The sequence below is a fragment of the Tachypleus tridentatus genome, chromosome 13 (genome assembly GCF_004210375.1).
Source record: "Tachypleus tridentatus isolate NWPU-2018 chromosome 13, ASM421037v1, whole genome shotgun sequence".
NCBI classification, from domain to species: domain Eukaryota; kingdom Metazoa; phylum Arthropoda; class Merostomata; order Xiphosura; family Limulidae; genus Tachypleus; species Tachypleus tridentatus.
The window spans coordinates 268,846,355-268,861,210 of record NC_134837.1 but is presented as its reverse complement, the minus strand read 5'-3'; the positions used below and the strand labels follow the sequence as shown (position 1 = coordinate 268,861,210).

At 31.0% G+C, this 14,856-nt stretch overlaps 1 protein-coding gene across 7 annotated transcripts in view; it reads left to right on the top strand.

The window, feature by feature from the left end:
• The window catches only part of LOC143240685 (SWI/SNF complex subunit SMARCC2-like), a 90,869-nt gene extending 87,012 nt beyond the window's left edge, over positions 1-3,857 (top strand). For all 7 annotated transcript variants that reach the window (XM_076483527.1, XM_076483523.1, XM_076483522.1 and 4 more), the window contains exons 24-25: positions 1,471-1,587; positions 3,000-3,857. In XM_076483527.1, coding sequence (XP_076339642.1) covers positions 1,471-1,587; positions 3,000-3,070 — 188 coding nt within the window. In that variant the 3' untranslated portion in view covers positions 3,071-3,857. The remainder of the gene's footprint in view (positions 1-1,470; positions 1,588-2,999) is intronic.
• The last annotated feature ends 10,999 nt before the right edge of the window (positions 3,858-14,856 follow it).

The following is a 14,856-nucleotide window of genomic DNA, read 5'->3' as shown; positions in this document are numbered from 1 at the left end:
AACATGGAACCAGTATCAATACATAAAGAAAGCAAGCATGGTTTGTTCTGACATAGAACATGGAACCAGTATCAGTACATAAAGAAAGTCAGCATGGTTTGTTACTGACATAGAACGTGGAACCAGTATCAGTACATAAAGAAAGTCAGCATGGTTTGTTACTGACATAGAACATGGAACCAGTATCAATACATAAAGAAAGTCAGCATGGTTTGTTACTGACGTAGAACATGGAACCAGTATCAATACATAAAGAAAGCAAGCATGGTTTGTTACTGACGTAGAACATGGAACCAGTATCAATACATAAAGAAAGCCAGCATGGTTTGTTACTGACGTAGAACATGGAACCAGTATCAATACATAAAGAAAGCCAGCATGGTTTGTTACCGACATAGAGCATGGAACCAGTATCAGTACATAAAGAAAGTCAGCATGGTTTGTTACTGACATAGAACGTGGAACCAGTATCAATACATAAAGAAAGTCAGCATGGTTTGTTACTGACATAGAACATGAAACCAGTATCAGTACATAAAGAAAGTCAGCATGAACAACGTTTCGACCTTCTATGTAAAATATTTTCTCAACCCAAACGAGCCGTTTTTGCATATATATTTCTCTACAAGTGGGTTTTCTCGACATCACTGAAAGTCAGCATGGTTTGTTACTGACTTAGAACATGGAACCTGTATCAATACATAAAGAAAGCCAGCATGGTTTGTTACTATTGCTAAAAGCCACTGTTGGTAAGACATTATAAACTCAAGGTTTACATGTGTTGATAAAATCATGTAAATTGTTGTTTTTTGTTTTACATGTTTTCAAATGAACAAAATGAAAGGAATGTAGAGGTTGACTGATGTCTGTTGCAAATGTTAGGGCTATTGGTATTGGTAGAACTGTCAACTATTGCTTCCAACAACCTCACATTTCTTAAACTAGGTATTTTGCTTCTTTCAGAGTTTTTGAAATAACTATATAGATGCGTGTGTCTGTAGAATAGAGGCCTGCTTTGTTCATAAACTTCTTGCTATACTTGTATCTCTAACAAAATAGATGTAAGATAAGTAAATTCATCTGTCACTGTACAAGTTTTAAACCACACAGAAACTAGAAACATATGTATGTGTCTCTGACTCTTGTTTCTCCAAATATCTACAGCCTGGAAAGTACTGCTTCATACTAATGTTGGGGTCTTTGAATTTGAGCTTTCCAAATATTAGCAGCTGTAACTTTTTGTACCTTTCTTACATGTTACAAACGTTTTTTATTACATAAGTTACAGCTGAGTTTATACATCTAACCCATGTTGTATCGACTCTGCACTTTTTGTGACTCTCAGCTTAGTTGTGTTTATGTATTTACACTCTTTACATCTGGCAACATTTTTGAAGAACAAAGTACCAAATGTTTTAAAACAGTTTTGTTTTGGAAATCTTTAATGTAGAATAATTATTATTTTCCTAGCTATGCCACCTTTAAGTTCTCCCCATCCAAATCCTACTCAGTCACACCCTCTTCCACCCATGAGTGGTGACCAGAACTCCGTGACTAGCCCTTTTCCACCATCAAACCAGTTGCAAGGTAAACTATTTTGTTATTATGAAGGAATGTTACAATAACAAATAATTGTCACTTGAGTTTTGAAAGACATTATAAATCAAATATATAACCTATCTTTGATGGTGCACATATTAACACACTTATAATATTTACATATATACTACATGTTTACAATCATGTAACTATGTTTTCATAAGCAAAGTAAAGAAATTAGGCTATTGTAAGTTAATCACAAGTAACAAAGTTGGGTTATTCTACATTAATCACATGTAATAGAGTTGGGTTATCCTGGGTTAATCACAAGTAACAAAGTTGGGTTATTCTACATTAATCACATGTAATAGAGTTGGGTTATCCTAGGTTAATCACAAGTAACATTGAAACACTAACAGTATGTTATCAACAGTTTTATTTGATGTGTACCATTGAAACACTAACAGTATGTTATCAACAGTTTTATTTGATGTGTACCATTGAAACACTAACAGTATGTTATCAACAGTTTTATTTGATGTGTACCATTGAAACACTAACAATATGTTATCAACAGTTTTATTTGATGTGTACCATTGAAACACTAACAGTATGTTATCAACAGTTTTATTTGATGTGTACCATTGAAACACTAACAGTATGTTATCAACAGTTTTATTTGATGTGTACCATTGAAACACTAACAGTATGTTATCAACAGTTTTATTTGATGTGTACCATTGAAACACTAACAGTATGTTATCAACAGTTTTATTTGATGTGTACCATTGAAACACTAACAATATGTTATCAACAGTTTTATTTGATGTGTACCATTGAAACACTAACAGTATGTTATCAACAGTTTTATTTGATGTGTACCATTGAAACACTAACAGTATGTTATGTGGAAATTCCCAGTTCTAGACTGGTATGGTAATGAAGATATGTGAATTTACACTAGTGTAAGAAACTTGTAATAAGTTCAAATTACTTGTAATATAAAACATTTATACAAGTATTGAATCTTCATTAGACTCGTGGTGGGTAGTGATGAGTGTCGTCCACCACAAGTCTCTGGGTAATAGTAATTCCTACTCTGCTAAAACCATTGTGGAGACTGGCAGGAATGGATGTTCCTGTTGTTCAGAGTTGTGTATACAGCTGTTGTTAAACAGTCAGGTTTTTACGTTTATTGTAATGTTTCATTTCACATTAGCTTTTGTTAAACAGTGACGTTTAGTGTGATCTCTTGTATGTTTAATGCATTATTTGACATTAATATTTTATGCAGACATAAAGAAAAACTGTGCATTATGCTAGTAGGATTTCTGTTGATGTTTATCAGTAATACTTTCATAATTAATATTCAACATAATCTATTAGATGACAACTCCTTGTTTCTATTCATTTAGTTCAACCTGTCTATTACTGTTAAACAGCTGTGTTTTTACTTTAAGGGGGTGGAGATCTAGGAGATACAAGCTCTTCAGAACAACTAGCGCCATCTCCAGTTACTTCTAGCCAATAGCCAAGTGGCAAGATCTGCAACTATATTTTAATCTCAACTTGTTCACAACACATGTATTTAATTTTTTTATCTGACCTGAGATTCATTAGATTACAGTAAAATACGATGTGCTGTTTTACTGGAAAGCATTGTTGTTACATTTTGTATCTGCAAAAATCTTAAGCAAACAAACAGTTTAATTTGTATCTGAGTCACATGCTCTTATTTGATTTGTGTTTACTACAAGTACATTCTGTAAGTTCCTTCCTCAGAAGTTATTAAAAATATTTTGTCTCAAGATTCATTTTATGTAAACTGAATCATACGAGTTTATACAATGTTCAGTAGTACTGGGGGAAGTCTTTTTAAACATGATTTACTTGGTTATATTAGATGTAATATTTTTCACCTTTGCTTATAGAATATGATTTATTTATTTCAAGTTTTCTACTAGTTTTTTCAGAATGAATGTAATAACATCTGAGAGGTTTCATAACAGTGTTAAGATCTTGTGATGAAACAAAAAACTGCTTGTTTTCATTAGATGTGTTCACTACATTCTTCAAACATGTATCTATCGTGGTTACTGATAATAATTTCAAACACATTTGTACTTCTTATCAAAATGTTTTTAAAAACAATCTTAGTCCACTCAGTATACTAACAAAATATGTTGTAATCTGACTCTTCTAAGTTGATGTTCAACATCAGTTAAGTGTAACACCAAACTCCTAAGTTAAGGTAGGTATATTGTGTCTGTTGGTGTAGTTTATTTCTTCATAAAGAATGAATAAAGTATTTGTACGAATTTTGTGCTGGACTTGATTTTAAGAGCAAACAACTTTGTAAATCTATGTAAAGAGAGAATGTAACAAGTTTTTGAAACATTAACACTGAAAACAGTTCATAACTTTATGTACAAACTACACGAGGTAGTTACAAAAATCTCTAATAAACAGTTCATAACTTTATGTACAAACTACACGAGATAGTTACAAAAATCTCTAATAAACAGTTCATAACTTTATGTACAAACTACACGAGGTAGTTACAAAAATCTCTAATAAACAGTTCATAACTTTATGTACAAACTACACGAGGTAGTTATAAAAATCTAATAAACAGTTCATAACTTTATGTACAAACTACATGAGGTAGTTATAAAAATCTGTAATAAACAGTTCATAACTTTATGTACAAACTAGACGAAGTAGTTATAAAAAATCTCTAATAAACAGTTCATAACTTTATGTACAAACTACACGAGGTAGTTATAAAAAATCTAATAAACAGTTCATAACTTTATGTACAAACTACACGAGGTAGTTATAAAAATCTCTAATAAACAGTTCATAACTTTATGTACAAACTACACGAGGTAGTTATAAAAAATCTGTAATAAACAGTTCATAACTATGTACAAACTACACGAGGTGGTTATAAAAATCTAATAAACAGTTCATAACTTTTATGTACAAACTACACGAGGTAGTTAAAAAAATCTCTAATAAACAGTTCATAACTTTATGTACAAACTACACGAGGTAGTTACAAAAATCTCTAATAAACAGTTCATAACTTTATGTACAAACTACACGAGGTAGTTATAAAAATCTAATAAACAGTTCATAACTTTATGTACAAACTACATGAGGTAGTTATAAAAATCTGTAATAAACAGTTCATAACTTTATGTACAAACTAGACGAAGTAGTTATAAAAAATCTCTAATAAACAGTTCATAACTTTATGTACAAACTACACGAGGTAGTTATAAAAAATCTAATAAACAGTTCATAACTTTATGTACAAACTACACGAGGTAGTTATAAAAATCTCTAATAAACAGTTCATAACTTTATGTACAAACTACACGAGGTAGTTATAAAAAATCTGTAATAAACAGTTCATAACTATGTACAAACTACACGAGGTGGTTATAAAAATCTAATAAACAGTTCATAACTTTTATGTACAAACTACACGAGGTAGTTACAAAAATCTCTAATAAACAGTTCATAACTTTATGTACAAACTACACGAGGTAGTTATAAAAAATCTCTAATAAACAGTTCATAACTTTATGTACAAACTACACGAGGTAGTTATAAAAAATCTCTAATAAACAGTTCATAACTTTATGTACAAACTACACGAGGTAGTTACAAAAATCTCTAATAAACAGTTCATAACTTTATGTACAAACTACACGAGGTAGTTATAAAAATCTAATAAACAGTTCATAACTTTATGTACAAACTACACGAGGTAGTTATAAAAAATCTCTAATAAACAGTTCATAACTTTATGTACAACTACACGAGTTAGTTATAAACATCTTTAATAAACAGTTCATAACTTTATGTAAAAACTACACGAGGTAGTTATAAAAAATCTGTAATAAACAGTTCATAACTTGATGTACAAACTACACGAGGTAGTTATAAAAATCTCTAATAAACAGTTCATAACTTTATGTACAAACTACACGAGGTAGTTATAAAAATCTGTAATAAACAGTTCATAACTTTATGTACAAACTACACGAGGTAGTTATAAAAATCTAATAAACAGTTCATAACTTTATGTACAAACTACACGAGGTAGTTACAAAAATCTCTAATAAACAGTTCATAACTTTATGTACAAACTACACGAGGTAGTTACAAAAATCTCTAATAAACAGTTCATAACTTTATGTACAAACTACACGAGGTAGTTATAAAAATCTAATAAACAGTTCATAACTTTATGTACAAACTACACGAGGTAGTTATAAAAATCTCTAATAAACAGTTCATAACTTTATGTACAAACTACACGAGGTAGTTATAAAAATCTAATAAACAGTTCATAACTTTATGTACAAACTACACGAGGTAGTTATAACTTTAAAAAATCTAATAAACAGTTCATAACTTTATGTACAAACTACACGAGGTAGTTATAAAAATCTCTAATAAACAGTTCATAACTTTATGTACAAACTACACGAGGTAGTTATAAAAATCTGTAATAAACAGTTCATAACTTTATGTACAAACTACACGAGGTAGTTATAAAAATCTCTAATAAACAGTTCATAACTTTATGTACAAACTACACGAGGTAGTTATAAAATCTCTAATAAACAGTTCATAACTTTATGTACAAACTACACGAGGTAGTTATAAAAATCTCTAATAAACAGTTCATAACTTTATGTACAAACTACACGAGGTAGTTATAAAAATCTAATAAACAGTTCATAACTTTATGTACAAACTACACGAGGTAGTTATAAAATCTAATAAACAGTTCATAACTTTATGTACAAACTACACGAGGTAGTTATAAAAATCTCTAATAAACAGTTCATAACTTTATGTACAAACTACACGAGGTAGTTATAAAAAATCTAATAAACAGTTCATAACTTTATGTACAAACTACACGAGGTAGTTATAAAAATCTAATAAACAGTTCATAACTTTATGTACAAACTACACGAGGTAGTTATAAAAAGTCTGTAATAAACAGTTCATAACTTTATGTACAAACTACACGAGGTAGTTATAAAAATCTCTAATAAACAGTTCATAACTTTATGTACAAACTACACGAGGTAGTTACAAAAATCTCTAATAAACAGTTCATAACTTTATGTACAAACTACACGAGGTAGTTATAAAAATCTGTAATAAACAGTTCATAACTTTATGTACAAACTACACGAGGTAGTTATCATAAAAAATCTCTAATAAACAGTTCATAACTTTATGTACAAACTACACGAGGTAGTTATAAAAATCTCTAATAAACAGTTCATAACTTTATGTACAAACTACACGAGGTAGTTATAAAAATCTCTAATAAACAGTTCATAACTTTATGTACAAACTACACGAGGTAGTTATAAAAAATCTGTAATAAACAGTTCATAACTTGATGTACAAACTACACGAGGTAGTTATAAAAATCTAATAAACAGTTCATAACTTTATGTACAAACTACACGAGGTAGTTATAAAAATCTGTAATAAACAGTTCATAACTTTATGTACAAACTAGACGAGGTAGTTATAAAAAATCTCTAATAAACAGTTCATAACTTTATGTACAAACTACACGAGGTAGTTATAAAAATCTCTAATAAACAGTTCATAACTTTATGTACAAACTACACGAGGTAGTTATAAAAATCTAATAAACAGTTCATAACTTTATGTACAAACTACACGAGGTAGTTATAAAAATCTAATAAACAGTTCATAACTTTATGTACAAACTACACGAGGTAGTTACAAAAATCTCTAATAAACAGTTCATAACTTTATGTACAAACTACACGAGGTAGTTATAAAAATCTCTAATAAACAGTTCATAACTTTATGTACAAACTACACGAGGTAGTTATAAAAATCTCTAATAAACAGTTCATAACTTTATGTACAAACTACACGAGGTAGTTATAAAAATCTAATAAACAGTTCATAACTTTATGTACAAACTACACGAGGTAGTTATAAAAATCTAATAAACAGTTCATAACTTTATGTACAAACTACACGAGGTAGTTATAAAAATCTCTAATAAACAGTTCATAACTTTATGTACAAACTACACGAGGTAGTTATAAAAATCTCTAATAAACAGTTCATAACTTTATGTACAAACTACACGAGGTAGTTATAAAAATCTAATAAACAGTTCATAACTTTATGTACAAACTACACGAGGTAGTTATAAAAATCTAATAAACAGTTCATAACTTTATGTACAAACTACACGAGGTAGTTATAAAAATCTAATAAACAGTTCATAACTTTATGTACAAACTACACGAGGTAGTTATAAAAATCTCTAATAAACAGTTCATAACTTTATGTACAAACTACACGAGGTAGTTACAAAAATCTCTAATAAACAGTTCATAACTTTATGTACAAACTACACGAGGTAGTTATAAAAATCTAATAAACAGTTCATAACTTTATGTACAAACTACACGAGGTAGTTATAAAAAATCTAATAAACAGTTCATAACTTTATGTACAAACTACACGAGGTAGTTATAAAAATCTCTAATAAACAGTTCATAACTTTATGTACAAACTACACGAGGTAGTTATAAAAATCTCTAATAAACAGTTCATAACTTTATGTACAAACTACACGAGGTAGTTATAAAAATCTGTAATAAACAGTTCATAACTTTATGTACAAACTACACGAGGTAGTTATAAAAATCTCTAATAAACAGTTCATAACTTTATGTACAAACTACACGAGGTAGTTATAAAAATCTGTAATAAACAGTTCATAACTTTATGTACAAACTACACGAGGTAGTTATAAAAATCTAATAAACAGTTCATAACTTTATGTACAAACTACACGAGGTAGTTATATGTAAAACTACACGAGGTAGTTATAAAATCTAATAAACAGTTCATAACTTTATGTACAAACTACACGAGGTAGTTATAAAAATCTCTAATAAACAGTTCATAACTTTATGTACAAACTACACGAGGTAGTTATAAAAATCTCTAATAAACAGTTCATAACTTTATGTACAAACTACACGAGGTAGTTATAAAAATCTGTAATAAACAGTTCATAACTTTATGTACAAACTACACGAGGTAGTTATAAAAATCTCTAATAAACAGTTCATAACTTTATGTACAAACTACACGAGGTAGTTATAAAAATCTCTAATAAACAGTTCATAACTTTATGTACAAACTACACGAGGTAGTTATAAAAATCTCTAATAAACAGTTCATAACTTTATGTACAAACTACACGAGGTAGTTATAAAAATCTCTAATAAACAGTTCATAACTTTATGTACAAACTACACGAGGTAGTTACAAAAATCTCTAATAGTTATGTACAAACTCTCTAATAAACAGTTCATAACTTTATGTACAAACTACACGAGGTAGTTATAAAAATCTCTAATAAACAGTTCATAACTTTATGTACAAACTACACGATCTCTAATAGTTATAAAAAGTTATCTCTAATAAACAGTTCATAACTTTATGTACAAACTACGAAACGAGGTAGTTAGTTAAAAATCTCTAATAAACAGTTCATAACTTTATGTACAAACTACACGAGGTAGTTATAAAAATCTAATAAACAGTTCATAACTTTATGTACAAACTACACGAGGTAGTTATAAAAATCTAATAAACAGTTCATAACTTTATGTACAAACTACACGAGGTAGTTATAAAAATCTGTAATAAACAGTTCATAACTTTATGTACAAACTAGACGAGGTAGTTATAAAAAATCTCTAATAAACAGTTCATAACTTTATGTACAAACTACACGAGGTAGTTATAAAAATCTAATAAACAGTTCATAACTTTATGTACAAACTACACGAGGTAGTTATAAAAATCTGTAATAAACAGTTCATAACTTTATGTACAAACTAGACGAGGTAGTTATAAAAAATCTGTAATAAACATTTCATAACTTGATGTACAAACTACACGAGGTAGTTATAAAAATCTCTAATAAACAGTTCATAACTTTATGTACAAACTACACGAGGTAGTTATAAAAAATCTGTAATAAACAGTTCATAACTATGTACAAACTACACGAGGTAGTTATAAAAATCTAATAAACAGTTCATAACTTTATGTACAAACTACACGAGGTAGTTACAAAAATCTCTAATAAACAGTTCATAACTTTATGTACAAACTACACGAGGTAGTTACAAAAATCTCTAATAAACAGTTCATAACTTTATGTACAAACTACACGAGGTAGTTATAAAAATCTAATAAACAGTTCATAACTTTATGTACAAACTACACGAGGTAGTTATAAAAATCTCTAATAAACAGTTCATAACTTTATGTACAAACTACACGAGGTAGTTATAAAAATCTCTAATAAACAGTTCATAACTTATGTACAAACTACACGAGGTAGTTACAAAATCTCTAATAAACAGTTCATAACTTTATGTACAAACTACACGAGGTAGTTATAAAAAATCTAATAAACAGTTCATAACTTTATGTACAAACTACACGAGGTAGTTATAAAAATCTAATAAACAGTTCATAACTTTATGTACAAACTACACGAGGTAGTTATAAAAATCTCTAATAAACAGTTCATAACTTTATGTACAAACTACACGAGGTTAGTTATAAAATCTCTAATAAACAGTTCATAACTTTATGTACAAACTACACGAGGTAGTTATAAAAATCTAATAAACAGTTCATAACTTTATGTACAAACTACACGAGGTAGTTATAAAAAATCTAATAAACAGTTCATAACTTTATGTACAAACTACACGAGGTAGTTACAAAAATCTCTAATAAACAGTTCATAACTTTATGTACAAACTACACGAGGTAGTTATAAAAATCTAATAAACAGTTCATAACTTTATGTACAAACTACACGAGGTAGTTATAAAAATCTAATAAACAGTTCATAACTTTATGTACAAACTACACGAGGTAGTTATAAAAATCTAATAAACAGTTCATAACTTTATGTACAAACTACACGAGGTAGTTATAAAAAATCTCTAATAAACAGTTCATAACTTTATGTACAAACTACACGAGTTAGTTATAAACATCTCTAATAAACAGTTCATAACTTTATGTACAAACTACACGAGGTAGTTATAAAAATCTGTAATAAACAGTTCATAACTTTATGTACAAACTAGACGAGGTAGTTATAAAAAATCTGTAATAAACAGTTCATAACTTTATGTACAAACTACACGAGGTAGTTATAAAAATCTAATAAACAGTTCATAACTTTATGTACAAACTACACGAGGTAGTTATAAAAATCTCTAATAAACAGTTCATAACTTTATGTACAAACTACACGAGGTAGTTATAAAAAATCTCTAATAAACAGTTCATAACTTTATGTACAAACTACACGAGGTAGTTATAAAAATCTAATAAACAGTTCATAACTTTATGTACAAACTACACGAGGTAGTTATAAAAATCTAATAAACAGTTCATAACTTTATGTACAAACTACACGAGGTAGTTATAAAAATCTAATAAACAGTTCATAACTTTATGTACAAACTACACGAGGTAGTTATAAAAATCTAATAAACAGTTCATAACTTTATGTACAAACTACACGAAATAGTTATAAAAAATCTCTAATAAACAGTTGCTAACTTTATGTACAAACTACACGAGGTAGTTACAAAAATCTCTAATAAACAGTTCATAACTTTATGTACAAACTACACGAGGTAGTTATAAAAATCTAATAAACAGTTCATAACTTTATGTACAAACTACACGAGGTAGTTATAAAAATCTAATAAACAGTTCATAACTTTATGTACAAACTACACGAGGTAGTTATAAAAAATCTCTAATAAACAGTTCATAACTTTATGTACAAACTACACGAGTTAGTTATAAACATCTCTAATAAACAGTTCATAACTTTATGTACAAACTACACGAGGTAGTTATAAAAATCTGTAATAAACAGTTCATAACTTTATGTACAAACTAGACGAGGTAGTTATAAAAAATTTGTAATAAACAGTTCATAACTTTATGTACAAACTACACGAGGTAGTTATAAAAAATCTGTAATAAACAGTTCATAACTTGATGTACAAACTACACGAGGTAGTTATAAAAATCTAATAAACAGTTCATAACTTTATGTACAAACTAGACGAGCTAGTTGTAAAAATCTGTAATAAACAGTTCATAACTTTATGAATAAACTGGACGAGGTAGTTTAACGACAAGAAACTTCCTCTGATTAGATCCGGAGTACTTGGCAGGAAAGTAGTAGATAATGATTTCTGTATTTCTAACGGAAACAGCTGCTGATTGTAAAGAAAGATACGAGGTTGTAAGCCTTTGTCAACTTATCCTGTTAACAGTATGCAGCCTCTTTACAATGCATTTTTTGGTAGGAAGGTTCTTTTTCATTATCACAGTCTTCATTTTGAAAATTAAAGAGATCTTTCTTCAATATATTACTAGTGCATTATTTAATAATGCTGTACTAAGCAATGAATTCCTGGATTTGGTATATTTCAGCCATTCATTGTTAAAGAGCAGCCTTAGAAATGGTGGCCAGTTACCTTCCCAATCGTTGGTAATATTAGGGAGAACAGCAGATATCAGCTTTACCACAAACATGCGAATAAAACATGTTTTTAACATTTTCCTCGTCTGGAATTCACATCTTTTTTTTTTACTGTTAGTAAATAACATATACTTCAATAGCTTAGAAGAAAACGGGAGCCCACTGGTCCTTTTTTCTAAATATATATCAAGAATCTTACAAAATGAATAGGATAAAAAAGTCATTAAATAATAATTTTAAAAAGCTAAGAAGGAACACCTAGAATGCTGTGTACATCTACTTTTAACTGCTACACATTTTTGTATATATTTCTTACATACTCTTATTGGTACACTGACTAAGCTCGAGGTAAAGGCGTTGCTCCTTTCCTCAATTAAAATGAACTGAAGCTTTGAAGGTTATGTTACAAAATGTTAGAATGTTTTTATCATCATAGCCACATTACAAACCCTAACAATTTCTACTTTACTTCTCCTCGGTGTGGATACCTGTACGTAGTGAGGGGACCTCCCAGGGAAGATTCTGTTCTTTCAGTTAACCTTCATCTGGATTCTAAACATCCATCCATGTGTTTGCCGTGCGTGACGACCCGTGAAGGAGAGGAGAGGATCCTGGTGGTTTAAGGGTACAACACTAACACATCAAAGCCTTGAATTTCTGTAGACGGGTAGCCTTGGGTCAAACCAGTACCAGTGTTGGATGTTCTCAATATTATGTATGATGCTGGTGTTTAGGTATAGTGCTCACGAATCCCTGGCGTTGCTGCAGTGTCCTTATTGGACATTGTAGTGCGTCCCCTCTCAAGGCTCGATGGTGGGTGGGGTCAGTGGGCACCGATATTTTCCTTTCTTTATTATAAATACTCCAATTAAAAATCTTAATAAAATAGTGAAAAAACAGTCTGTATATAAATGATCACGTCTTTAAAATTGTGAGTAGCAATCCTCACCATCCGTACCACCTGTTGTACCTCATTTTCTTATATTGCACTCACTTTCAAACAAACCTTTAGGGCAAATGTCTCCCTTTTTCATTCAGAAGGGACTAGAGTAACTTGCTGGCTCTCCAAAGTCAGTAAAAAAGCTTCAATCTGGTGACATCCACATCTCAACACAGTGGACTCCTGTTGCATTTAAAGGCAATTGGGGATATACCAATTGAGCTTACACCTCATGCTACTTTGAATTCATCACGGAGTTATTGTTGAGAGGGATTCGAAGAATGTCCCCGAGTTGGAGATTCTCGCTGGTTTCTCCACTCAAGGAGTTTCTGCAGTGAGGTGCATCTCCACTCGCAAATATGGAGTTACACTGCTGACAGATATCCTTGTTTTGACATTTACATCAGCACGTGCACCTACCACCATCAAGGCATGTTATCTAAATTGCAGGGTATGGCCGTACATTCCAAACCCTCTCCGATGTTTCCAGTGTCAGAAGTTCGGACACTCGAAGTCGTCATGTCAGGTTTCCTTGATGTGTGCTCGTTGCAGTGGCAAGGACCATGATGCCTGTGATTGTGAAATAGACCCTCATTGCATCAATTCCAATAGCTCTCACCCATATTACCTTCGTTCTTGCCCTAAATGATTGGAAGAAAAAGAGGCGCAGCATTTGAAAACGATTCATAACATGACTTATCCTAAGGCTCAAAAGTTGCTGTCCCCAACTTAATCTCGGACGTATGGTGCTGTACTTCATTCCACTATTACAGTGGGAGTGCAGAGGAATCTCTCCACGCCTCCAAAAGAATCATTCTCAAACCAAATGAAAAGTCTTTTGAACTCCATGGTTACGAAAGTTGATGAATCAACTTTAACACCTATCTCTGTTCCTTACATACATTCCACCAAACCCCAAGATCCACATTCTATGGTTCCAGGTACAGGCATTTCCTCGGATTCATCTTCCTCTCTCACCCCAAGATGCAAAATAATCATTCATTCACGTCCTCAGTCTCTGGAATCCTCTTCAGCAAAGACCTGCCCAATCGACTCAGGGCAGGATCCACTGAGGTCGATAGACCTCCCTCGAATAAGGAAAAAAGACGTGGTCGTAAACAGAAAGGATCTCTGCCCAATTCGCCTACACGTAAATAAAAATGCCCACCCTAATACAATGGAACTGTTGAGGTTTACGTTCTAATCAAGATGGCATCAAAACACTGATTGCTTTCTACCATCCTGTTTGTCTTTCCTTACAAAAAAATTTCTGAAACCTGCTGATACAGTCACCTTTTGGCAGTTTTCTTTATACAGAAATGACAGGCTGTGTGATGGACGAGTACATAGAGGGGTGGCACTGTTGGTTGATCAGCATGTGCCCACCCTGTCCTTGCTACTCGACACACCCTTGAAGGCCGTAGTCATCCGTGTTCCTTGGGTTATATCATCATTGTTTGTTCTCTTTACCTGTCTCCTGGAGAAACATATGATCAGTCAGGCCTTGATGCTCTCATTGAACAGTTGCCCTCTATCCTTTTCATCCTAGGGGACTTTAATGCACATCATCCCCTCTGGGGAAGTGCTGATATTGATAGGAGGGGTTGCTCTTTAGACCGTATTCTCTCTGATCACAACCTTTCTCTTTTCAATACTGGTTCTTCAACTTATTTTCATGCACCTAGTCAGTCCTTTACTGCTATTGATCTCTCAGTTTGCTCCCCTTCATTATTTTCCC